Source organism: Tetrao urogallus, assembly GCF_951394365.1.
Source record: "Tetrao urogallus genome assembly, chromosome: 1".
In the NCBI taxonomy this organism is placed as follows: Eukaryota; Metazoa; Chordata; class Aves; order Galliformes; family Phasianidae; genus Tetrao; species Tetrao urogallus.
This window is the reverse complement of record NC_136813.1, coordinates 52,012,995-52,040,749: the sequence shown is the minus strand read 5'-3', so window position 1 is coordinate 52,040,749 and position 27,755 is coordinate 52,012,995. Positions and strand designations below refer to the sequence as shown.

The following is a 27,755-nucleotide window of genomic DNA, read 5'->3' as shown; positions in this document are numbered from 1 at the left end:
CCATGGCACCGCCAGCTGCCCAGCGACACGCTGCTGCTGGCTGAACCGCTGTGCACTGACCCTAAAATATAGTCCTGCTCTTTGCTCTCTTTGCCACAAGGTGGCTGAGGACAGTCTGAAAGCACAGATCTGAGTGCTGGGAGTTGCTCTGGGTGTGAAGCAGGCTGTCCAAAATGCAACACCTAGCAACACATATGCAAAGGCAGCGTGTTGAGCTTACCCCAGGGGATGGCAGGACCATCTGTGGTCATGGAGGGCAAGGGGAAATTTGGTCACCACCCTTCTTCTGGCAGCTGTGTAGTCTGGGGCTTGGAATCACCACTCTGTGTAACCTGGGACTGAAATTTCCAATTCCTCAGTCTCCACTTAACATGCCCAGTGAATTCTTTTACTTACATGCTGGAACATAGAATCATAGAATCATTTGAGTTGGAAGTGACCCTGAAAGGTCATCTGGTTTAACTCCCCTGCAGTGAGCAGGGACACTTACAGCTCGATCAGGGTGCTCAGACCCATCCAGCCTGACTTTGAAACACCCAGCCCTGGGTTAGCGAGTTCTGTCGTTGTGGTTGGGTTTGTTGGGATGAGCAGTAGCATGCTGGGTGTACTGCTGTCAATCTGAAGGGAGCGCTTCTAAACTGCCTGAGGCTGCTCAGCCAGAAATATGCACATCGTTGTCATCAGTTTTGTGAGTTTTAACACTTTTCCCTTAAAACTTTCCGGAAGCTTATCTTCAGATGTACAGTAAGGAGAGATCTTAGCTTAGTGGAAATGAAGCATATCTTTTTCCAACAGATGCACCACTCGGTATTGAGCTTTTTGTGTATGTTTCAGGTTTCCCTTTTTATTTTTTAACTTATTAACTCTGACAAGTAACCTCTTGGTTGTGAACAATTTAATTCACAATTCATTTTTCTGATTCAAAGTGAACACGAGTGCCCTAATCCCCTAATGGGAATTAATTGCATGTTTCAGTGCTTAACTCTGATCCTTTCCCAATCCCCACTGGGGCAAGTTTCTTCCTGAAAGATCTCTGTTTGTTATTCAAAACACAGTCTGAAAAGTAATGATTTTTCTTATAAAAGGGAGTCAGATGATCCGAATATTAACGTCCTTTTTATTGTGAGGGAATGAGCTGCATCTGAAAAAACTCATTTATGTCATGAAGGATAGATTACACTGGAGTATATCTGATAAAACACAGAGACAAATCAGTGTGGTCTTTTTCCTTACGTGAAAGCTGTTTGCCAGTAAATAAAGGCACGCAGCATTTTTGCTGGAAAACCATTCTGTTACAGAGAGAAACTCTTTTCTTCACAAAGGGAGAAGCTGCTTTGCTACTGGTTAAAAGGCCTGGTGATTGTGAATGACGCCTGTCTTGGCTGGGAATGTACCCTTTGGATAACCCAGCTGACCTAGCTACTAAATTAAGAAAGCTGAAAGAAAAAAAACATTAATTTTCTGCTTCCAGTCAGTTTTTAAAGATTTTTCAAACTCTGAACGTTGTTTAACAACAAACGGAGCTTCGTGTTGTCCTCTGGTGGTTGGTGCATGGCAGGCAGCTGCTTCGCTGCTGTGTTGGGCGGAACAGAGACAAAATCAGGGCAAAATCAGGAAAACCATCACTTGCCTGCAGGAAGAATTGGGGATGAACAGGGTAGAGTGTGAAAAACAAAGGAAAAGCTGGGAAGGTATGGGTGTTTCCTGTCTTTCAGTAAGGCCAATCTTTTATCACATTTAAACCAATTTGTAGAGTTTTGTGCTTCTAGATAAAACAAATGTTGAATAACAAAGTTCAGGGGCTGCTTAGAAGATGTGGCTAGAACACGTGCAAAACAGTGACTGCAGGCAGAGGTGGTTCGGTTCTTGGGCATGTCTGAAAAAGACTTCAGGATGGATCTTCCACTGAAATAACAGGGTCCTGCCTCCCAGTCCATCCCCAAGGTAAACAAATGGAAATAGCATTGGCTCTGCACACCCGGACAAGAGGGGTGAAGGTGTTCCTGACGACACTGTCGCCTGGCATGCCCTCATCAAGTCAGCAAAGGAGGCCTGTCAGCTGGGAGTCACTGAAAGCACCAAAGAGAAATGTTGTTATTCCCTTTCCCTGAACAGGCAAGACAAACACGTCCTTGTGCTCGCAACGGCAGCTTCCGAGCAGCCCTGGCTCAGCTGGACGTGGCCTCCCCAGCTCTGCCGGCGTTCAGCAGGCAGAGCCAGCCAGCAGGACCTGGTGCTGGGGCTGCGGGAAGCCTTCAGCATATCCCCAAAGTGGCCCTACAGCAGGTTGAACTTAACCCAAGCCTGTGCCAGGCCACGTCATTCTGCAGCACAGCACTTGTTTTTCCAGGGCTGATGTTCCAGCCTTTTCATTCCCCTTCAGGACTGGCAGCTCCGTGGCCGGGCTGAGTGATGTCCCAGTTTGCACAGTGTTAGTTTGCTGCAGCTACAAGCATTGTGCTTCTTACTGTTCTTTCCTGTTTGTTTGAGGTTTTTTTGAGAGTGTAACCAAGTTGGTATTACTAACATAAAAAATGCTCACCAGAAAATGGATGCAAATGCAGCACAACATGACAGCAAGTTTGAATGCATTAATTTGCTTTGGGATGATTAATGCCACTGTGCTTTATTTTACCATGAAACAAGATACTTGAACTGAAACCAGGCACCTCTGTCTCTGAATATAATGTTGTTTCTCATATCCTGAATATTGCCATGGTGAAGAGGAGGCACACGCTGTGCTGGGCTGCATAGACGTGGGGATGAGGAAAAGTCCATCACTACAGCCTTTAAAACCAGCCCCTCTGCCAAGGAGGGGCAGAATTGTCCTTTGGCTTCATCTCTGCAGTCTTAACACTACCTGGACTTGGCTGGGGCTACTTAAACCATAAATGCAGTAGAGCAGTATAGTAAGGTGCTTGAGTAGCTGAACTGAACCGTGCCTTTTTGTTGTTACTGGGGTGTTTTTCGGTTGGCTGGTTGGTTGGTTTCTTCCATGAAGGATGTGCTAATTGGAACTTGTTCCTATCACTGGGGTCGCTTCCTGGGTTGCTTTTGGTGTGTTACTGAGCATGGCATCATGCTCTGTGCAGCCCGGCTCCAATTTAATCATGAGAGAGGCAGAAAAACCTCAAGGAAAGCTTGAAGCTCAGCACTGTGTTGGCTGCTGGTGTGGCTTCCTTAGAATCATAGAATACCCTGAGTTGGAATGGACCCGTAAGTCTCATTGACTCTAACTCCTGGCTCCGCACAGCAGCACCCAGCAATCAGACCTTCTCCTTAGAGAAGGTCAGTCACACGTGTAACAACCACCTCTGTCCCTCTGCTGCTTTTGCAGGTACGATGGCTCGTGTCTTTGTGTATGGCACGCTTAAAAAGGGCCAGCCCAACTACAAGCACATGATCAACACCGCCAAGGGGATCGCGAAGTACCAAGGGAGGGGTCGCACAGTGGAGAAATACCCTCTGGTGATTGCAGGGAAATACAACATCCCCTATATGCTCAACATCCCGGGCACGGGACACCACATCGCAGGGGAGATTTACACTGTGGATGACCAGATGCTGCGCTTCCTCGACGAATTCGAAGGCTGCCCAGACATGTACCAGCGCACAACGATGAGAATTGAGGTGGTGGAGTGGGAGGGGAAGAGCGGCACAGCTGAGGTGCGACCAGCCAGCAGCGGGGTGATGGAGTGCTTCGTGTACAACACCAGCACCTACCAGCCTGAGTGGGTCCAGCTGCCCTACCATGACAATTATGATTCCTCTGGAACCCACGGCCTCTCCTACGTGCTACGAGAGAACAGAGATTGAGCCGGCACAGCTCTGCGAAGACAGTTCTAAGCAGGTGTTGTGTGGCAGCCCTACCAGCAACCCCATAATGCCTTTCTCTTAAATCCCCAGATCTGTAACCTTCCAGACCTGGGCACGCTGGCTCTAGTGCTGCAGTGCCGTAGGCCTAGAGACTGGCACAGCCTTGTACCACCACTAACCCACCCTAACTGGTTTCTCATGATGGCCGAAATAACTGTGTTTGTGCACAGCAGTGAGGGGGTTTATGTTCTTTCCTGCCCCCCGACCCCTTCACCTCAGTGCACGGCCAAGGTGAGTGGAAGACAGATGAACACACTAATTCTTTCTTACCTGAACTGATAAATTTATCACATGTGTTCCATAAGCTGGGTGGAGTAATGACGTTATTGTACTAATAGCTAAAACTGATGTTAAAAAATCATATCTGCAAGCAAAGTAAAATGCACGGCTAATATTGTCCTGTAATGGTAGGCTACTGAATGTAAACCAAGCAGCAGGCAAATGTCTGTGGGGGAAAAATGACCACACAGGTAGTCTGCGCTTTGGGAAAAATACAACAGTGCTGTAGAAATAAAGGGAAGAGATTTTTAAAGATGACTGTTCTTACTTCATAATGTTTTTCCTGAACTGGAGGTGATTCTTTTTAAAATACATTTAGTTTTATGAGATACTGTAAAGAAATATTAAAGAATTATTAAAGAGAATTCCATTTAAAATCGTATATGTTTCATTTAGCATCGTAAGTAAGCGCTCTAGGTACCGTTTTCAGTTCACTGAGTGACTGGGATCTGGATGCTGAGGGCCAGAAAAGCAAACCTGACTTCAGCTGCCCACTGCACCACACCAGCTGCAGCTATGGTGAGCACTATTAAGGCGACGCTGAGCCAAGCACTTTCATGGAGAACTTGCAGTTGTATGCAGACTGAATTTTTCTACAGGGGGGAAAGATCCTTAATCATGTTATTAAAAAAATAAAAAAGAACCTATATGTGATTACTGCAACATTTAAAGACTACTGTCCTCATGACCCAATCAACTGTGCTGGCTTCTGTACAATCTGGGGATATTGTGGTTGTGTTGTTGCACTGCTGTGCCTTTTATTTCCTTCAACTGCAGCGTTTGGTACACTGACATTGTATAATTTAGAAAGCTGCTGCAGGGACAAGGCTGTGAGTGGGGAATGTGTGTCGTGCAGTGAGCCAGAGTACAATGAAGTGTACCAAGGGGACTGTTCGGAACTGTATTGTACTTCTGCTTCACTGCCAGGAGCTCTGGGATGGCCAGAGATCAGCACAGGGAGCCAGGGTAAGGAACTAGCCTGAACTTCATTAGTAATGGGCATTGCTGCCATTCAAGTAGAAAAATAGACTGAGAGGTTGTGCTTCTGCAGCAGGCACATTGAACTCTGAAATGCTTTTCAAGCAGAATATTCATTTTGTAAATCTTTTCATCGTGCTTCAGTTTAGGGCAACGTGCAGAGCCTGAGCAGTGCCCCTTCTGGACGAGGCAAAATGGCACCAAGGACATTCCTAGGGAAGCCTGCAGGGTCTCTGCCTCAGTTTCTCCAAAGCTCTGATTTTATGAACACTCCTAATCCTTCACTTTAGAAGGAGCCCCTGCACAACAAGAGGTCAGACACGTTGATCTCCAGGCCTGGAGGAGCTCAGAGGACAGCGTGCTTGGCCTGAGGGGTGGCTAAGGGGACTTGAGGCCCATGCCTGGAAGGCCTTGTATCCAGTGACCAACAGAAAGAAGAATAAAGGGGTGGGCGTTTGAGTATGGAGTCTGAGTAAAAGAGAAAATTCCCTTAGAGCTGCAAGTGAAAATACAAGGGAAATTCTGCGGGAGCAAAATAAAGCATCTAACCCATAATTTAAAGGTAGTCTGGATAAAGGCTTCACAATATTACAATAAGTCTGACCAGAATTTAAGCAGTAATTGTTCAGCACTTACACAGAGTGTAGGAAACTGCTGAGTCCATTCAGTGGTTAATTTGTCGCTCCTATCAACCATTCTGTACAATTTGGCTGGGGCCTCAAACCAGTGAGATTACCATGGAGAAGATTAATCAGCTTCAGGCTTTTGTTATGTTTTCTTTTTAAAAAAGAAGCCTTTCCTGTTTTAAAGCAGAAATGGTATTTTATTGATTCTACTTGATCCTGAAAAATCAAAGAATTACAAAGGTTATGTACAAGTATTTCTGGAAGTAAAAATCTGAGATCCGTTGCCAAGGTTTAACATCTGTGTTTGCTGTCTTAACCACTGATACAATAAATATGGCTCTATAAGATCTTCTGCGTAGGAAGGTCCATCGTCTGTCTTGAATAGCTCTAATTTTACTTCATGGATGGAAATAACCAAGGTTGAGCTAATTCAGCAGTGGGAAGGCAACCTTTCATTCCAGTTCCACCAGCAGATCTCCTTCTCCAACTGTATCACCGGCTTTGCAGTGCACAGCTTTCACCTACAGCACAGAAACAGAAACAATTTCAGTGTGTAGATCGGCACTGTCATTAAGTTCACACTAAAATCTTTCAGAAGACAGTTTGAATATTCAGCATTCGTGCCTGGACATTACAATATAATATTCTGGTATTTCATGGATTACAGACTGGAAGTATTAGTGAGTTTTGGGGCTGAAGCCATGAAGCTGGGTTTCCCTTAATCCCTGCACTGCTGAGAGAAATTGATTCAAATCCGAGTTGGAATCCTTTAATGTAACTGAACTTGGCAAAGGGTTACAGTTGTCAAATAAATGCAACTACTTCTGTAGATGAGTTCTTTTACTGAATGAACATAGTATAGTATGTCCTATATAGACTCTCATCTTCTCTAAAAAATGCTGAAACACGTTAGCTTGTGGAGCTTCAGAAGATATTTGAGGCTCTGCATTAGAATTTGCTTGCAGTGTTAATCCAGATGTACCTGAGTTGTTGGATGAAGTCTTGTTCAGCACCTGGTTCGGTCACCTGAAGATAACTAAGGCTCTTACAGGGAACCCACAGCACACCCAAAATCAGACTGATGGGGCTGCACGACTGCCTACATCTGAGTGTGACAGCCTACAGCCCTGTGAGCTGTAGGTGCATGTCTGGGTCTGTGCACAGACTCATTCACAGTACTGTCCAAGAAATGAAGCTGAATACTGCTGGCAGGCGAAAACTTCACGAGATATACAAGAAACAGCTTTATTGCCAAATCAATACCTACACAGCCAACCCAATTCCTGAGACTCATCTTTCAGGAGATTAAAGCAGTATGAGAGATACTCCTTTCTTTACAAAGCCAATGTTCAGCACACGCTGTAGCTCACTGGTGTCTCAGCCTCCCCAGCAGTTTCTGCCACGTGCTGGCAGTGGCCCTGCACTCCTCTCCCTGGCTGTGGCTTGCTCCCAATTCCTCCCTGCTAAACCACCTGCACAGGGTGAGCTCAGAGTGGACAAACCCACATTTCTACAACTATAAACAGGAAGGGGAATGATGAAGAAAAGGAATTCAGACGGGGAAGGAAAATGGACGCCCTCCAGCTGAAGGCAAACAAACTGAGATTCAAAACACAATTTCAGTGCATAAAAAAGTGGGCTAACAGCCAATGCCAAACATCCCATTCCTGAGGAGGGGTCAGGCTCCTTTAGCACTCTGAGCCATGGTTTTGCACTACAGAGAGGAGCAAAAATTTCTGTTTAGAAAGGACTAATTCACCAAATGGGGTTTTTATGTGCACAGTTGTGGGGAGTATTTATTAACTGGAGAAGGGCAAGCAGAATTTCAAGGAACACGTCATTGGGATGCAGCACACCTTGGTGGAAAGGAAAGGTTGAAGTGAAAAAATAAAGTGGAGGGAAGGTGGCAGTAGCACTTTAATCATCAATACTCACTGGTTAAAAGCAGTGGAGACAAAGAGCAGCAAGAAGGGGTTAAACAAAAGATGCAAAACTGAAAAATAAATGCTATACAATATTAATCAAGTGAGAAAATAAGTTATGTAGGAATTAATGCATGAAAGAAAATAACAAAGTGCCAATGTCAGAGCAACAGGAGAAAGTACATTCTCCCTCCTGCCCCCTCCTTCATCTCCCCCTTGCATTTATTTCCTCAAGACCCAATTTTGCATGAGACATACTGGAAGAGGCAAGCCTTGGTCCAAGCCTTGGTGACAATTTCAGTGCCGTGCCAAATCATCCTTTCTTGTAAACACACAAACAGTCCTTGGCATAGAAACCCATCCTCAGATCTCAGCAAATCTTGCCAACGCCTAACCCAGTCTGCCCTGGAGTGAGGCTCCTTGCTGCCTCCCTCTGGGCTAATGAACCTTGCAAGATTTCTTTCTATGATCACTCTTATTATTCTCCTTAGCAAAATGGTCTTGCTTCAGGGAGAGCAGAGGGTCCAGAGGTAGGCTGGGAAATGTGACATTAGGAGAACAAAAAAATCCAGATCTCCTGATGACTCTGCTCTCTCTCCCTGTGAAAAAGCAGAATCTGGCCGTGCCCAAGTGATGGCTTTAGGCTGAGCATTACAATTCAGCACAGGAATGCTCTGAGGCCCCCTGCTCAGGGGCTGACAGCCCCCCATACAGATGGGGTTTCTCTCTATCATGCAAACCTACCCAGTTCCCTGATCAGAAAGCCGATAATCGAAAAAAAACACTCTTCTCATAGAACGATAGAATCACAAAATGGCCTGTGTTGAAAAGGACCACAATGATCATCCAGTTTCAACCCCCCTGTTACGTGCAGGGTTGCCAACCAGCAGACCAGGCTGCCCAGAGCCACATCCAGCCTGGCCTTGAATGCCACCAGGGATGGGGCATCCACAGCCTCCTTGGGCAACCTGTTCCAGTGCGTCACCACCCTCTGTGTGAAAAACTTCTTCCTACAAAAATGCTTTCTATGCCTTCCTCTGAGTGGTTTGGTAAGATGAGATTGTTTGCCATTAATGAATTAACTAGCAAAGAGATCACTCTTCTTTAGCTGCTCACTGGAAATAGGGAATTTGGAAAAATGATCTGTAACACCTTTCAATTCAATGTGGCATTGTAACATCATAGAAAACAAATCATTTAGGAGAAAAAGAGTTATATGAATTTCTAAAGCCAGTAAAACTACTTCCTGCTGTGCTATCTACAGCTTGGAACTGCTTAACAGCATTCACAGCAGATGTAAATGTTAAAAATTAAAGATACCTCACTTCGAAAGACTTACAACAATCAGACTTAATTCCTTAACAACCAGAATCCTCCTTTTTTCCTTTTTAAATTCCATCCTATTTGACAAGCTGCATATGGTTTTAAGTGACCCAAGGTAGCTTACCTTGCCTGTTTTAGCAGCGATCATACTGTTCTGCATTTTCATTGCTTCAATTACACAAATCTCTTGACCTTCTGAAACCTGGTAAAATTAAAGCGGTACAAAATGAGGAGAGAGGATTTAAAAAGCTCTAAGTGTGTATGGTTCTCTTAAAAAATAAAGGGATTATTTCATTAAACACTACAAGGCTTCCAGGGCGCAAGTCAAGTCAGCCAGTTACGTACGGCCAAGACGCAAACCACTGCTGCTTTTGGCAAACGGGAGAAAAGGAATCACCTGCCCAAAGTCGTCCACCCATGCGAACCTGGACGGCCCCTCGCCCATCTCACACACTCAGCTCTAACTTTCACAGCTCGCATTTCACATCCGCCGCAGCTCGACGTCAATTAAATCCAGACCAAAATTTAATTTGCTCAGCCTCTGCTCTGCTTCCCTGGCACGGATCCCATGGATGCTAATCCCGGTGGGGAAGCCAGACGTTTCTTGGCACCTGTCCTGGGGAGTGCAGGCGGGAGGCTCTGGCCCTGCACGTGGCAGTATCCAGGGAGTGTGCTCACCACCAAAAACCAGGCCCCAGGGCTTACGGCGGTCCACGGGCTGCCTACAGATGAGGGCAAAAATACTCCATCCAGGATTTACCCCTCGTGTGAGTCAGGGATCCCCCAGCCACGTCATGGAGATGGTCGTGTATCATTTTTCCAACAGCAGTGTTATTGATGGGCTTTTTGGAGATGGAATGTGTTTGCTCCGGGAGCACTGCACAGTAACCAGATCCAGAAGGGTAACACAGAATCACAGAATTGTAGGGGTTGGAAGGGACCTCCAGAGATCATCGAGTTCAACCCCCCTGCCAAAGCAGGTTCCCTACAGCAGGTCGCACAGGTAGGCATCCAGGCAGGTCTTGAACATCTCCAGAGAAGGAGACTCCACCACCTCCCTTTGTAACCAACTCTTTGACTACCGAAATGCCATCTCGAGCTCCAGGTGAGCGTTTAAGTCAGCAGCAGCATCAACTCAGAGGATAGTGCCAAAGACTCACGCTTTGTCCCTGGTTATTTACCTCTGTTCCTGCTCCCTGTCTTTGTCTGTCTCTTGCACACCTGCTCCTCTGCGCGGCCTCGCTCCCTTCCTTCCTGCTCTCCCTCTTCCTCCCCCTGCCTCACTGCTCAGCCTCTCTCCAGCCTGCTCTGAACTTCCAGACAGCTGTAAGGTTAACAGGAAGCTAGGAATAGCTATTTCAGTTTAAAAAAGAAGAGAAGACAAGAATGTTGGTTTGGTTTGGTTTGGTTTGGTATAGGACCTTTCAGAAAGAAAGAAATCTGCCATCCTCTGGTTAAACTCTGCTAGCCAGGTGCCCCCGGGCTCTGGGGTTGCCGAAGACTGAGGTGTTGAAGAATGTGGATCTGAACTTGGGGGTGTAATTTCAAGGGCACAGGGAACTCTCCTTTTGAGTCCAGTGTGACTCAGGATGTCAAACCACCATGGTGCACACGCATGTCCTGTAACAATTGTCTGAACAGAGTTCTGAGAATACAGCTACTGGGAAAGTACAGAGTTGCCTTCATAGATCTGCAGCGCAGCAGTAGAACACCAGTAAACACGAGTGGTCACGGCACGGACATGTCTGTGAATTTGAATTTTTCCATTTCCCACCTTTCTCTACAACAAAAATTTTGTGTTTTACATACTACCTGCTGGGCTGATGACAAAAGGAATTGGTGTCTGGGAAGGAAATAATCCACCCAGCTAACAAACTATATAGCCAAGTAACTGGTAAACATCCCACAGTTGCACTGATTGAAAGGAAGGAGGCACTCTGAGTACACAGCACGTGTTAAAATGCTGTGTCAGTACTTGTGACAATGCGCAATTTGTTCCAAATTACTTTGGCAAAAGTGTCTCTTAAGCCCAGAAGTTTAATTACCGTTCTTATGTTAAATCTTTGCAGCACCACTCATTGTGTTGCAGGGCAACAAATCCTAAAATGAGGCACTAGAAGCTGCCTCTTCTCTTTTTCAGCCTTTTGGGCATTGTCCAATTTCTTTCATTACATAATTGCACATATCCCTCTGGCTGTCATTTGGACTGTAAATGAAAGCCACATTGATGTGTACAATTTCTTGCTTTCTAACTCACTTATCTAAGGATCTATCTGTCCGGTTTGTAAGGCGGGATTCTCTTTGTATGAATTCCTTCTTTCAGAGAATGGTACATTACTGCAAACCACCGTTTCAGCGCAGAGAGGTTTCAGTGGCGACTCAAATCTGTCAAAACAGGCAAATGGAAAGCAAACAGAAATCCTCTTGATGGGAGCTGGGTAAAATAGATGGGCCCTCTTTCTTTCCAGGGACTGCGCGATGTGCTTTATCTTTTTCAGGTGAGCGCTTTCCCCACTGAGCAATAGGGGATGAGGAGCAGAAGCCGAACCTGAGAAGCAGCACTGCTGCCCCGCTTGCATAAAGAGGCATAAAGAGCTGTGCATAAAGGGCATAGAGAGGAGGCGCACCCAGTGATAAGGCACCACTGCCAGGGATCTCCATGAGCACACAACACTTTTCTCAGACCTCTGTGCATCACCCGGTACGGACTTCACGATTGTGACAGGGCGTCTTCAGAGCGAGGCGTGGAAACTGCTCACAGGCCCCACAAGTCTTTCTGATAAACCCAATCAGAGCTGATGCACTTCCCCGCGCCCCGCCTAATTGCTGCAAAGTTTGCAGAGCTGCATCCCGCATCTTTCATCCAGCTCGCGGCGTCCTCTCCTTTGACACGGGGTCAGGGTTCACGTTCGCATCCGATGCTCCGAGTGGCCCTCATTAGGCGGCAGCCCGCCTCGCGCCCAAATGAGTACGCTGGGAGGGGAGCTCGGCCCATTTACTCAGCAGATTTTAGCATGTTAAGGAGGCCCGAATGTCACACAGCATTGCCACGTTTTGAGGAGTTTCAGACATCTCCAGCTGATGATTAATTGTGAGTGATGGGAAATAAAATCCAGTAAAGCCAGCTGCTTGCCATGGTCGGCAAAATTACTATAATGGATATAGGCTGCCAATTTTCCAGTTTTACTGGCAAGTCTTCCAAGTGTAATTAAGGGAAGTTATAAATGATATGGAAATCTATCAAGTCCCATTTATTTTCAGAGGACTCCTTCCCTTGAGACTTTTATCTTCAAGCTTATAGTTTGCTTTGTTGTGCTAATGATTTAAACCACTTCTTATTTCTGATTAAAGCCCCCAGTATCCTCCGTAAGAAGTTAGATCCACTTTATTCGCGGGGATTTAAAGAGACAGAAACCTTTGTAAAGTTGTGTTTGCTAATGGCCCTCGCTCCCTGGAGCCACAACCGAGCGTCCTCCATCTTAGGCACTCTGCCACCATCCGGGTTGCTGTTTTCAGACAAATTTTGACAATTTGGAAAGATGCGGTGGGAGGGGGAAAGTGGCAGGAAGGGAAAGAGGGACTAAAAATAATAGAATACAAAATCCCCCACCAACAAAAGCCCGAGGGCCCTCCAAATCCTAATGCCTCCAAAAACAAAGCTCGCCGAGGCTGCCCCAGACACCAGGCATTTAGCACGGGGTGGTGTTGCTCACTAATGTCGTTTGATTTGGAATAAAAGCATGAAAATGATGTGCAAAGGCCTAAAATTGGAGACGTAAAGGATGACTGCACAGTATTCCATTTCTCAATTTCATCCTTCAGAGCCACAAAATGGGGGTGATACAGTTACTGGATGAGATTTACAGTAACAGCTGTGGTCTTCCCACACAAGGGAGGACCTTCTAATGGGCTGAGGTCTGTTTTGAACAGACGGGGAGTAGCAAAACAAGGTTCCCTATTAAGGGTGTGCGGGAATATTCCTGATAAAGAAAGCGAGTGGTGGGAGTCAGATTGCTTTAAGAGACCCAAATCTCCCTTCACTGGCAAAAAACAGAGCTATTTTAGAAAGCGCTAACTGCTAAATAAATGAGAGATGCGTAAATGTAAGGCTTTGGTTTTGCCTTCATCTCCTCGCTACAAACTGTAAAGAATGCATAGGAACCAGTGCCAGGGGCATATGGCTTTCTCCTGCGCTGAACGTTCATACAAAAGACAGGTTCATCAGTCATTGGAGTATCTGGGTAAAAAATTAGCTCCTGATGGATGGTATTTAGAGCTTACCTGCTGCTCGTACATTACCAGGGAAACACGGGTTTCAAAACCCACATGACATTAGAAAGTGCAGACCGTGAAACACCCCACGTGCGAGCGGGTGCGCTCCTAACGTCCGCCAGGTTACACAAAATCAAAAATAAGCTATTTAAACCCTCTGCTTAAAATTGGGCCCGCTGCAAGGAACCCTGGGTCAGCCCTACACAGGCCAATTAACGCACAGCATCTGCTGTATAGAAGCCGTGCATGAAGCACTTCCGAATGATTTCAGCAATTAAAAGAAAACTGTTTCCTGCCTGTTCTGACAGCAACTGTTTCAATGCAAGAGTGAGCACCAAATCATTGTGTGTGCAGCTGAAAAAATTGTCTGCTTTTTTTTTTTTTTTCTTTCTTTTTTTTCCCCCCCGTCTTCTGAAAAGGAGGTGGGAGGGATGAAGATTTCTTATGGAATCGGATCGTTCTTTTGTTGTCCGACATTCTGTGTTTTTCTGCCAAATTAGACAGAAGGCTCCGAGGGTTTACGGGGCCCTCTACAGTATCACCTTCTGGTGCACTGCGGCTCCCTAAAAAGGCGGATCGATATCAGCCCTGCTGATTTGCCTGCAAAAGTGAAAATCCCTCAATTACATTTTGAAGACCATTACATTTAGAACGCAGGTGCTCCGCTGATGCATAACATTTTAAGGCTCTCAGATCCAAAGGGAAAAAAACCAAAAAAACAAAAAACCAGTGACGGCTCTAAGCAGAAAGGATCTTCCATTTGCTTAAAAGCAAAGGGGGAATTGGATTTTATGGGTATCTTCTTTCCAAGCTTTGGGGAGTCACCGGTAAACAACCCCTGTGATTTCCATTACACCGAGTCCTCTGAGTGAGAAGGGACAATGCCAGACTGTGCCACAGGAAATCCAGCTACCCTGGCTTGCATGCTTCTGCAAAATAATCACAAACACTCATTTGCACCCATGCCAAACCACTGCACAGCAACTAGGTATGCATTTGATGTGTAAAACCCTTACTAAAATTGGGGGGTTGTTTATTTGTTGTCTAAGTTCAGCTCACGCTGGTATCATTCCCCTTCTGTTCCATTCTTTTGCTCTGACTTGTTGGCATTGAGCATCTAACAAGAAAACAAATTGAGGGGAACTGGATGAGCAGCAATTGAAATTCCTTGACGTTGCCCATCACCATGTAAAATAATTAGTGCGGGCCTTCCCTTCATTCCAAATTAACTTTGAAAACAGGAGCTACAGAGTCGCAAAAATAATTAGCAGCAATTAATACACTTGACAAATCATTATCAACCTTTTTTTTTTTTTTTTTTTTTTTTTTTTCTTTTTCAGCACTCCTTTCAAGAACGAATTTGCAGATAGCACTTCCCAAATGTTGTGACCCCTGATTAACCCGAGGTCAGTGCTGGCCCCCTGACAGCAACCAGCACCGGCCATTGCACTCCCACTTATCCCAAACACACGTCCCCGCTGCCACTGCGACCCCCAGGCACCGGTGGAAGCGATACGGGGCAGCACGCCTCCAGGGGGATGCTCATGCTGCTTAGTCCCAGCAACGCCATGCTCCCAACACATCTCAGCCATGGCTGAAGAGTTGCTTGGCTTTCCAAAAGGCAATAAATCCCCCCAAAATAGAAGCCTATGATTTCTTTTCCAAAGAAGTTAGCATTTTCCCCTAGGAAACCTGATCTAACGGTGGTGTCCCTGTTCATTGCAGGGGAGTTAGACTAGATGGCCTTCAAGGGTTCCTTCCAACTCTAAGGCTTCTGTGATTCTATGAAGAAACTCAAGCAACGCTGACTATTTGTACTTCTGCACAGGGACAGCAATTCATTCTTAATTACTCAAACACAAATCTTAGGCTGTGTAATTGCACAAAGATACAGAAGAAAAATCTTTTTGTCAAATATAAAAATCACACTAATGCTATTACAGCAACTTTTAATGCAACCACAGCAAAATTACTCGAAGCCTTGAGTTACAGGAGTGGGGAAACACATGAATGCTTTCCTTCTTGAAATTTCCCATGAAAATGCTTTCATCTCCTGTTTACCAATAGAGTGTATTTTTCCCAACAAACACACACACAGAAATCACTTATTAACTAGCATTATAAAAATGACATCTCTTCCTGACCATTTTTGGACACATTTATGTATATAAATATAAAACCATTACTTACATCCATTTTTACACTTTTCCCTGGTTGTTATCTATGTTTATAAATTCCTACCACTTGGATTACGGGGTGAGATAAGAAAGAGGCATTTTATTTAAACCTGGAGGACTGAAGGGCAAACAATTCTTAAAGCAGTGCACACCTGGCTCATAGCAACTCTATGCAGCTCTACCTTTTCTTCCTCACGTTCAGAAATTAGGAAGCATTTGGTATGACTTTGCTTTCCAGCAGCAGAGGTCAAGTGAAATGGATCTCTTCCCACAGCAAGAACCTACTACTTTCCTGGGCTCGGGAAACAGAAAATTGTGGAGAAGGCATTTTTCTCTATTTGTCTGAAGAATAACAACTGATAAATCGGGAGAGAGGTTGATTGCAGTTGAAAGCGCCTTCCTCGGCTGCTTTGAATGTGTGGAGAGTGTTCAGGACATTGCGCAGCTCAAAATGCAGCTCTCAAGTTATCACCACTCAAATTCCAAAAGACAGAGTCCTTACTGGCAAGAAGAGAGGAAATCTAGAAATTTATACCAAAATAATTAACTTCTCTTTTTTTGGCTGTAGAGGTACGAAGATTAAGTTATGATGGAGCATTTGTCCAGAGGTGCTTTCCTTCTACATTTGGAGGAGGGGGGGGAAAAAGCCATTAATGTGAATGAGGCCCTCGGCACTGTGTTGGCCTATTGACCAGTGCTGGGCTTAGCAATGCCACCTGTTCCACCCGATTTAATTACGACAGGAAAGCGACCAACGAAGACACACAGCTAAAAGTAAACACAAAACTAAGAAAAGCAAAGCCTACAGTCATGGGTCAAAATAGAGTAAGGACCACAAGGCTGCTGGGACAGCCCAAGGCTTGCTCTGTGGCAAGCGGTGCTCACAGCGATCTGCTGAAACAATAAACACACAAATACCCCTTCAAATTGATATTTCCTACATAACCTCGCTGCGCCATCATGAAGGGTGTAAGCTCAGTTGAAGTCTTTTGCCCTAAATAATGTTAACCTTCTTTTTGCTCAGCCAGATTTCGGATTGTTTTGTTGTTGGTGTGCTCTATGCTTCTGTGTGGCTGCACTGTGCTTCCAGGAATAACTGAGTGACAACTAATTACAGTCCTCCGATCACACGAAGAAAAAGAAAGAAAGTAGAAAGTAACGAAAAAGCTGAAAAATTGTCAGCATGGCAAGTTCTGCTTCTCTCTGAATGACAACAAGCCCTTCCCCACTGTGCTCCTAAGATCTACAGATCATCTTACAGACAAAAGAAAATAAATTCCTTGCATATGCACTGTCTTCTGGCAGAAGTGAATTGAAAACTGCCTATCAGAGCAGCTGGAGGGAGGGTGCTCACACAATCCTCCACCAGCCCCAAGTATTCTTCACCAGCAGCAGCCAAACGAGAGCACTGTACTTGAAGGAAAATTATGCATCAAGCAAGGAAAATGAACACAGAGAGCGGCATCACCTCTCCTCTGGTTAAGGATGCACAGAGAGGGGCTCCCAAACACCGCATGCTTTACCTGGCTGGGTGCACTGCCCTGTAGCAGAGCCACAGGCACTGAGTGAGAGCCATCCATCCACAGACATCTCTCACCAGCTGCTCCTTCCCTGTGGCAGAGATGATGTAAGGAGAGTGAGGCCACCTGGTGCTGCCCACTGGACAGCTGTGTAGAACCAAGGTGTGCTCTGAGCCACGCTGCTTACTGCACAGAACCATGCCACTCTCATCTCACTTGCTCCCTTTTTTTTTTTTGTCCTTATTTTCCTTTTCTTTTAACGTTTTGACACGAGTCCTGAAAAGGAAAAATGTAAGCGAAACCCTTTTCGATAAGACGAAACGTGTTTTTTGCAATGAAAACACCAAGGAGCTCAGGTCAGCAGAACACAGATTACACTGCTCCCATGCTCCACCACTCAGTGCCTCCAGCAAGAAGCTGCAGGAGGGGAGAACAGGAAAACATCCCCACATGTTATTTAGCAACTCATGCTCTGATGCTTGTGGGTCTGTGGAGGCAGACCCAGTTAGTTAACATCCCTTTGGCTCTGACCTCCTTCCCCACTGGTTCCATTCCTTCAAAACAACACAGAACATTCTTCAAGAGAAAGCTGCAACACCTGGCAGATTTTATTCCTTCCCAAAACAAGGCATAAATATCAGCCTATAAAAAGGCTCCAAATCCTTCCCTTCCAAATGTTCCCCTCCACTCCCCACAAAGAACTGGTTGCTGCTGCTCCCCGTCCATCAGCCCTAATTGAATATTGCTGCTTTTAAAGGTGCAGACCGGGTGTGTGTGTGTGCACATATCTGTATGGCTGTATGTGCACAAATGTAAGGCAGATAGCTGAGTGTCATTTGAAGGAATTTCTCTCTTGATAATATTTCCTCTATTGCTTTTCATGATTACAGGAGATCATTCAAGGGCCCCGACCTTAGAAATGATGTTTGATACAATGAATGCAATATAAAGCTGAATATGAGGAAGTAGTTACACGCAGTTCTAAAACACTGCGTTTCCACTTGTTTCCAGCTCAGGGCCAGGTAGGGAGCACTGGGAATCCCCAGGACAGCAGCAGTCTGTTCTGTTACCCTTCAGTATGTCAACTTCATCCTTTGTGCAGCACAAGGGAATTCCCGTAGGAGAGCAGGAATTCTCAGTTCAGAAAAGCCACAACTCATGAAACGCTACCAAAACCCAAGAAAACACTTATGCTTTATCCCTTGTGTTTAGTAATATTTTGTTTCATGGCAGAAAAACCAGCAACCCCATCTTTCTGCCACTAACTGCACATATAAACACGTATTTACACGCACAGGTATGTTTTTCCCCTTTTCAAGGCACAAAACCAATCTAGAGGTTGTACTGCAGCTGTGGACCTGTAGCCAGCCAAAAATATCCCTTTTAAACCTGAACAGTTCCTCCTTTTATCATTTAAATGAAAAACAAAGGAAAGCTTTCAGCTTTACTCCACAGGTGAGGTTAGAACCCCTGTGACCTGCAGTTTCAGCTGCACCACGGAGAAATTTGTGCAGAATATATAGCAAAAACACAGACACATAGATGCCATCTCTTACCATGTCCCCGGGCTTGACAGAAACAGCCACCACTGCTCCAGGCATGGGCGACCGCAGGATGCTGGAGGTGTCCTCTGCTGCTTTCTCTGGCATGTACTTGCTCAGCTCTGCTGCAGCCTTTGTCAGTACTTGCAATTTGTACTAAAGGACAGAAAGAGTAAAGGGTTTAGCACGTTGTACCTCCATGGATTCCAGTGAACAAGCCGCACTGTTTGGCAGCGTGTTTCTGTAGAATACATCTGTTATCTATTCTTTGCTGGAGTGCCCAAAAATCGCTGCTTGAAATCCTTATTTGGTTTCATTTTCAGGATGTGGAAAGAGAAATACGTGACCCTAAACAGCAGCGAAGAGCACAGAAAAGGAAATAATCAAATGCAGTAAAGAAATGTTGGGTTCATTTTCCAAAGTGGGAGTGCAGAGGGGTGACACGAATGTATCAAACACTAACATCCTTGTGCCCACTGCATGGTAACGTTGATGGATAAGGAGAACTGTGGCATTCATTTCCAACACTGCGTCCAATTAGAAACTGACCCTTAGGGACACACAGACAGGTTTTTAGTGTTGATTTTTAAATGAACGTGATGAATCTTAAATACTGCTTTTATTTTTTAAGCTTTTCTTCTGATCATGCACCTAAGCTTTGCAGCGAATAACTTGTTTAGCATTTCAGACTGGAACGTAATAACCAATTTCCCTTCCAGTTTCCATGCACAAGTAGAGGGATGGAATACTTTGGTGGCACTGAATCTATTTTATCCGTAATAAAAATCATTTGGCAGTCGTTATTTGCCTTAAGACATAGAAGAGCATTTCCTCTATCATGCTTACTACAAAAATGGAAAATAGCACTGAGCCCCAGTTGCCCAAGAGCATCCTCCAAACAAAACACTTCGGAAAACACCCGGGTGTGTGCACTCGTCGAGCTCCAGGCTTTCAGCTCTTAAAAACTTGAACGCCTTTGGCAATTCCCCGATGCAGCTCCTCGGGCACATCGCGGAGCCCGTGCAGATGAACGCGGAGATCGGCAGATGGCAGCAGGTCTCTGCGCTACGCCGTGCCTCGCCGAGCGAAGCCGGCACCGCGCTTCTCCCTAATTTAAACAAAGGTTTTAATCGGCAGCGTCGGGTGAGGCGCATTTACAATTCAAATGCGCATTTTGCTGATGTAAAGTTCAACACCTCGCTTCCAACAGTATGTTTTCTTCCGAAACAATTAGCTATTGTTTTATTAGCAATAAAACGTCTTTACTTCTCATTTTTGCGCCGACAGAAAAAATCCGATTCCCTTATGGCGAAGGTAAAGGGGCCTCTGCCTATGGAAGCAGAACTGCGCGTTTGGAAATGCCACCACAAGGAGATCAGTTAGGCAGTGACAGCCCTAAAAAGCAGCTTCCAAAGCCCAACCAAAACAGGGTCGCGGGGGACCACCATCCCCCAAACGGCGTGAGAAAAAGCTTCTATTTCTGATGGAAAAGCAAAAAAGGCGGTCAAACAAACCACCCCGGGTAATGCAATGGATGCTACAAGGATACTTCCTGCAGCAGGGAAGGTGCCAGGACCCCTTCCCAAACCCCACGCCCTGGTTACCATGGTTAGGACACCTTAACGGGCAACACCATTTTGTATGCAGAAAGCTGCTCCAACCCTCAGCCTCCCGCAGGCACATCGCCGTGCTGCTGAGGTCTGTGGAACTTGTATTCCCAGAACCAAACCACGCTCAGCTCTCCCCGCACGCGTAACGATGCTTGGTGGGCGCCCTGTGGTTTCCTTCCCTAAAAGTACAGTGCGTGTGCCATGTGTGTGCACGCGTGTGCATGTGTGCACGCCTGCACGGATGCTGTGTGAGAAGGGAGGCTGCCCAGAGGAGATCTGATGACAGAAGTTGCAAATAGAACTGCAGCGGCGTGACAAGTCAAATAATAACATCTTATCCGTGTTTCTTCACTCCTGAGTGTCTGTTTTGCAATCACGACACACAAGTGTCTGCCAGCTTCTGAAGGATACGATCCTTAAGTGAAATTGCCGTGCAAATAAAAGCTTTTTACTCCTATTAAAATTCGTCTGAGTCATAAGTGGCACGGAAAAAAAGCTCGCTGAGCGTATTCTGCTGTCAATCTAATAAACATTCTGTGCAGAGGGACTATTTATCAAAGATAAATTGTACTTAAAAGTCCTTCATTAAATCTATGGGGGGGGATATAATTGCACCAAATTGCACAGTTTCAGTATCCGTGGTTGGTGTCTTCTTTGTACTCGGAGTTTGAAAATACAACAAAAAAAGAAAAAGGAAGAAAACAGAAATAAGTAAGTCAAATTCATGGGCTGCGTCGCTGCCTCACGCAGGAGACAATTCCGATACGATACCAAAGGGTTCTGTGTGGATGCCATTTCATTTTTCAGCCACTAACAGAGAGAGACATCACTGCTTCTGGGCTGCCCGATTTCAAAATGAGAGCTCCAAGGGAGAGCTGAACCTTCTGCCTTCAGCTGGACCATGGCATTTTGCACCGACCCCCCCCTGCACTCACAGCCCACAGCAGAGGGGGGAAAGCTGCGTCCCTCGGTGAGCTGCACTGCAAAGCCCAGCTCTACGCAGCAAGTTGAAACCTCCCAACCAAACATTGTTTTCACTGTCTTTATAATTTTCGTATCTCTTGGATTCCTTTCTCTGCAGGGCTCCTGCTTTGCTTGGAGGGAGATGTGAGAGCCCGGGCACTCAAAGCTTTAAAACGCAGCTCTTTGTTATTGATGAGCTGTTCTTTTTCTTTTTGTATTTGTTTATTGTTCTTCGGTCTGTTTGGGGGATAAGCAAGTTACTGTAATCAGAAAGTAAAAAATAACAACAGTAAACTTCTCGGGGAAGGGCCCTTTTTGGCACAGTCTGTACACAAATGACTTTTGCTAATATAAAAAGGCAAAGCAGCAAAGAAAGGTTCCTTCTCCAGGACTGCCTTTGATGTACCCCTGCTGCCGACATCCCCAGCAGCCACCGCACAGCAGCCTTTTGTGAGGCTGTTCCCCACCTCTCAGGGCATCTCTCACCTCCCCGGGGGCTGCTGTGGCTGTGGGAGACCACGGTGCCCTGGGGAAGCCACAGCAGTGCCAGCGCCATTGCGAACATCCCCATCTTTCTCCATTGCATGATTAACGCTGCTGCTATACGTGCCGTACTGATCTCTTACATCAAGTAGGTGAGAAGCAGAGCAGCTGCCATTGAAGAGGTGGCCAGGGCACACCTGAACCTCATTTTTACTTAAAAATGAGTTCTGTTCCTTGTACAGATGCAGTCCCCTTGCTGGGTATAACAGCACACTGCATTGCCTTCAGTGAAATGCTCCACACTGCGCTCTGTTACAACTCACGTTAGTTTATTAAATATGATCTTCCCCATACACCTGAAACTCATGTCTCCAGAAGCTGTAAATGTTCAAACTCCATTGGAGATTTTATAGAGCAATCTAATGTATCAGTGGCCATGTGTTATTACGACATTGTTTGGACTGCAGACCAGATGTGGATTTTCAGTGTGCTTTCCCTAATGCTCAACCATGTTTTCCAAATGTCTGTCATTCTTGTGGTCAGAGGGGTGAAAATCCTATGCAGCTCACATTTCAGCACAGAAACTGCTGTGCATCTTAATTATTTTCAGTAATCTTACAGTGTCATTTTTGGAACCAATGACATTTATTAACTGTGGCCACACAATTCCCATTTATCATTCCTAATCGGTCTCCTATCTCAAGTCACTTAACTGTTGTCACCTTGAGTTTGACCACTGCAGACCCATGAGGAATATGCCATGCAGTATTCAGTCATGAAGATAATAAGAAGCAGTGTTCCAGAGCTGAATACAGTGAGCTCACTGCCTTTTTTTTTTTTTTTTTTTTATTAATTGTTCTGCATTTTAACATAGGAATCAGCTACAGCCTGGCTTACATTTCCACCAGGGCATTATGAGTTGGACTTGATGGTCCTTATGGGCTCCTTCCCAAGTGGGGCATTCTGTGATTCCATTATTTGAACAGGAGAGTGGTGTATTTACGCCATACTGCACAGGGTGCTGGGCATCACCTTATTTCAGAGGCTAGGATTCTCTGCTCAGAAAAGATCCATCCATGGGGCACTCTGCAGATCGCAGGGGCTTTCTGCTGGCTGCACATTCTACAGCTGATATCAGCAGGGTGGTGGTGAGAGCTGATGCCAGCATCTGCATGGGATAATGGCACCAAAAGAAGGAAGGAAAGAAAGGAGGAAGGAAATAAGAGAAGAATGAAAGAAGAATCACAGAATCACCAAGGTTGAAAAAGACCTACAAGATCATCCAGGCCAACCATCCACCAATCTCCAATAGTTCTCACTAAACCATGTCCCTCAACATAAAATCCAAACATTCCTTGAACACCTCCAGGGTTGGTGACTCCACCACCTCCTTGGGCAGCCCATTCCAGTGCCTGACCACTCTTTCAGAGAAGTAGTATTTCCTAATGTCCAGCCTGAATCTCCCCTGGCTTGAAGCCATTCCCTCTAGTCCTATCACCAGTTACATGAGAAAAGAGGCCGACCCCCAGCTCACTACAACCTCCCTTCAGGAAGTTAGAGAGAAGTAGAGGAAGTTAGGAGAGCAGTAAGGTCTCCCCTGAGCCTCCTCTTCTCCAGGCTGAACAATCCCAGCTCCTTCACTGCTCCTCACCAGCCCTGTGTTCCAGACCCCTCACCAGCTTCGTCGCCCTTCTTTGAACCCGCTCCAGGGCCAGAAGGGAAGAAAGAAGGAAGGTAAAAGGAAAGAACGAAGGAAGGAAAGAAGGGAAGGAGGTAGACCGGCCGGGAGCGGCTCGCCCGCACACGGCTTTGACAACTCCATCAGCGCAGTCTCAAGGCGGCTGTCAATCAGGATGCATCATTTACTACAACAGCACACGGCGGATTCTCCCGACGAGCCGCCTGACAGCCGCAGTACAGCTCTATCCCCCCGGCCGGCTGTTTACCACGCCGCGGCAATTAGCGGCGATGCAACAGGCGGCGGTGCCGCCCGGCCCCACCGGGCCGCGCTCGGCTCCATCTCGCTTCACGGAGCGGCGCTGCCCGACAAAGGCGCTGCGTTCCGCGGGCCCCGCGCTCAGACAGCGCTTCATTTGCAGCCATCAGTAATTAGATTAATGGCGCAGCGCCGCACAAAGCGGGCCCACTTCACATCAGATAGCGTATGAATTAGGACAAACACTTATTTCAATTCCAGGCAGAGAAAGCGGTGACGGGGGTATTTAGCATACCCTTTATGGTGGAATGAGATGTTAATTGTGTACCATTACCTCTAAACTGCTTGCTTGTTGTATAAATCACTGTGCTAATTGATGCAGAGAGAGAAACGTAGCCACAGGCAAGAAAGCGACGGAATGAGAGCTGAAGATGGCGGATAAAGGATTATCGGGGAAAACCATATGGAGGTGGGCTCCTTTGAAAGCTGCCCACGAGCGGTGCTTCTGCGGACCGCGGGGAAAGGGCTGCGCTGGTGGGCAGGGAAAATGAGAGCGCTGACATCGGGGCTAAAGAGAGACCCTTAGGGAGGGGGCCAGGGCACAAGGAAAACTGCATTATGTCCGCGACGAGCAAATCGCTGGAAAATCCCCTCCTGAAGCATCAGGGGAGAGCTCCTCAGCAGCAACAAGTAACCCTGTCTGCAACACGACTGGCGGCAGTACGGGACCAAATCACAGACTCATAGAATCATTAAGGTTGGAAAAGGCCACTAAGATCATCCAGTCCAATCATCAACAAATGGCACAGACGGGCTTGTAGCTGTTTGTCATCACAAAAAAAAGAAGTGTTGTAGCCATTCATAACTACATTTTCCGCTGCCATCTGAAACAGTGATGCTATGCTGACCAACGCTTCTGCACACACTCGCTACCACACACACACGGGTTGCAGCTTCCTGCTCCAGGCAGGTGGGACGGATTGCACCACAGCACCTATAGGACCCTTCCTCCTGTCAGCTCTGGTTGAACGCTATCAATTGAGTCAAGGCCACCAGGAGCCTGGGGGGCAAAAAGGCACAGCAGACATACAGCATGCCTACCTGGTTTTTTTGACAAAGGTGGCCAAGAATGGCATTACATAGGGAAGAAGAGCTTCAGTGCCATCCTGAGCATCCCACTCAAGGAGGACAAGCCAATTTAGCAACATGCTCCACCAGTGAGCCACACTCCTTCCTCTTACATACACAGCAAATCTGTTCGGCAGACATGTCTCTAGATCCAACACCACTATATTCTATGGCATTCTGCAACATCACCGCACTATCAGCCAGCTCACACTTCCCATCTGCCCCCAAGATTACTATATAAACCTTTTTCTTAAGCTCCTTGTTCAGAAAACTTCATTGAACTTAAGACTTATTGATCACTACTAGCTTCCTATTTTGATCGCTAATAAAAAGCCAAGAGAAAATGATAGTAACTAAAATGCTATCTGACATTCTGTTCCGAGAAAATCCATGACCCTCCACAACGTGGTAGTTTAGGGTGAACGGTAGCTTTTAGCAATGAGCTCTAAGATCTTAGCACAGAAATAAACTTCTCAAAAATAAAAGGCATCTTCGCCTTGACTGTTCAATCTCTACTGTTCTTCAGTGTTTGATATTGCCTTAGCTTAGAAGAGCAAAGACATTGCATTGTACATCCCAGATATCTCACCATCCTAAGTTTAATTAAAGAGACCGGCGTATTGAATTTTCTGACCTTATTTTATAATTTATTTGGGCAGCCAGTTGTTGCTGGGGGGGTAGCAGTGGAGTTCAAAGTGTTGTTGCAGTGCTTATTGACCTTGGTTCCCAAAGAAATGCACGTAACTGATGTATATGTATGGGTATCTATGTACATAAGGGAGGGCTTGGGGGAGGACAGTTACCAGCTACAAACAAAGCAGCGCTAATGTACAAATTACTGCTTCCTGCAAAATCCAGTGAACAGCAGAAGAGAATCATTTATTGGTTGACAAAGTGCTTCAATTAATTTGAGGGGAACCTTTAAATGATTTCCAACACAATAAACCAAACAGGAGCAAACAGAGCGAAGTTAAAGACTGCATTCACTGTTCTGAAATGATGTTTAGAGTTCGGCGGTTCAGATTTTGGTCACCAGACATAAAGCCTGCGGATTATCCTCCCGTATCACTGAAGCTTACAACTTTATGGAAACATTAGATACATTTAGCCAACCAAAGGGAACTCTGAAATAGAAACAAATGCCAGCAGAAAAAAAAAAAAAGAAAAAAAAAGAAAAAAAAAGAAAAGGAAAGGAAAGGTGTGTTGACTACTTTGAAATAACACCTCCCAAGTGTGCAGCTAGTTGACATAAATGGAAACGCGCTGAGGAAAAGAGCTGTGAAGCTGTGTAACAGTCCTGTTCCTAATCATTAATCACTTTTTTTTTAGACCATTTAAACTAGCCCATTAGAGCCTGCAGCAAAATGCCAACACTCCCATCACTTGCATGTCAGCAGCGCTGGTGTTAACAGGAGAAAATATATGGTTCCTATGGCTGTGCCCCGGTTCTACAGCATTTGCTACCTTTAATTGAAAAAGGCAGTTAAACGCAAGGTAAATCATTCAGCTAGCTAAGCTGTTTAATAACACATAATTGATAATGTCAATATGTTACAGTGACATAATGCATCACTTTCATCACTCTTATGCTTCAAATACGGTCAACTCATACTTAAAACGTTCACTTTATATCTGCTATTTAATGAAAAACCCAGTGAGAACTGCCTTGAGCACCATGTGTGGAGCATACGCACGACACACACCGCTACCCTGGCTGATCTGCTGTTGGGTTGGAAACAGGCTCCTGACACAACACTTACAACTCCGTGCAAATGGCTTAGTTATATCATTAGCTGCTTGGGGGTTACACATTCAAACCTGCTAAATAAGCAATATGCTCTGGAGTAGGAAAAAAATGTTTCCGATCGACTGTGTACAGACCGTGGTTAAACATGACATTAGACAGAGCAGTAGATTTTAATGCACATTAATTAACAACTCTTAATTTGATTTTTGCAAGTATTTTAAATAGGCCTGTTTATTCTGTAACCAAGAAAAGTAGCCACAGCCAAGTACCATTCAGTTCTCACTGAGAAGTAGAGAGCAGCAGCTGGTTACAAAATGGGACTTTTTTTTCCCCCAAACTATCCACACAATTCCCACCCCCATTTCTCACCCGCGACCTGGAGTTTGCTGTACAAGGAGGAGAACTACACAGACGTCCAGCTAATGATGTTTGCAATGAACTGCAGTGGCCACAGGCAACTACAAAGTTGCCTGTATATTGCTTAATGAATTAGAGTAAAACAATTTTACAACAATAAACTCCATTGACAGTGAACTGCACAAGGCTCACAAAGGTAACCTGGAGAGCTCCATTTAACTAAGTCTGGTTTAACCGGAGGCCTCAGTGACTAAGGTAACTCGGAGAAAGGGAAAAAAACAATAAGGATGCTCAATACCATAATATCAATTAAATAGCAATGCAACACCTGCAGGATGTTTACCATTTGTCAAATTTCAGGTTGAATATTAGGAAAAATAGAGTGGTTGGGCCCAGGGAGGTGATGGAGTCACCATATCTGGAGGTGTTCAAGCGTGTCGATGTAGCACTGGGGCACATGGTCAGTGGGCATGGTGGGGATGGCCTGATGGTTGGATTAGATGATCTCAGTGGTGTTTTTCAACTTTAATGGGTCTATGACTCTGTATAAATTCAGAAGTTATTCAGTAAGTTCAGTGAGGAAGTACTTCTGACTCAGGGCACAACACGTCCCTTTCCAGAAAAAGAAACAATAAGAGTAAGATTGGTCAAATGTCAAACAAGTGCTGATTAATTCCCACATGCCAAGGCCATGGATTAATACGTTTGATTCCTCATCTCTTTAAGCTTAGCTCCGCTTCTGGCATTTGCTTAAGTGGAAGAAAAAGCAGAGTGCAGAATCCCTCACTGCTAGAGTATCAATGGTAAAGAACATTTAGATAGTTCTCACGTTGCACAGGCTGTGAAGATGGTTTTAGTCTGTACACTTTATAGGGAGAAATTACAGAGCAAACTGCATTCTTTCACACTTTACAAAGTTTTCTAGCAGTTGGGCAAGCCCTGGTTAGAGCTTGGTCTGTTCATTTGCCTTGGAGTGCTTCCAAACACTACTTGGTAAGCCACAGCATCTTTCTGTTT

At 45.5% G+C, this 27,755-nt stretch overlaps 2 protein-coding genes across 2 annotated transcripts in view; one reads left to right on the top strand and one right to left on the bottom strand.

Annotated features, from left to right (window-relative positions):
- Positions 1–3,333: 3,333 nt before the first annotated feature.
- On the top strand, positions 3,334–3,816 carry GGACT (gamma-glutamylamine cyclotransferase; the record flags this gene model as incomplete). The annotated part of the gene is made up of 1 exon (XM_079545018.1): positions 3,334–3,816. The coding sequence occupies exon 1, from the start codon at positions 3,343–3,345 to the stop codon at positions 3,814–3,816; it is 474 nt and encodes a 157-aa protein (XP_079401144.1). The 5' UTR covers positions 3,334–3,342.
- Positions 3,817–6,211: 2,395 nt separating this feature from the next.
- The window catches only part of PCCA (propionyl-CoA carboxylase subunit alpha), a gene marked incomplete at both ends in the record, with an annotated part of 259,645 nt that continues 238,101 nt past the window's right edge, over positions 6,212–27,755 (bottom strand). The window contains 3 exons of the mRNA XM_079540566.1: positions 6,212–6,280; positions 9,129–9,206; positions 18,530–18,670. Of these exons, the coding sequence (XP_079396692.1) occupies positions 6,212–6,280; positions 9,129–9,206; positions 18,530–18,670 (288 nt within the window). The remainder of the gene's footprint in view (positions 6,281–9,128; positions 9,207–18,529; positions 18,671–27,755) is intronic.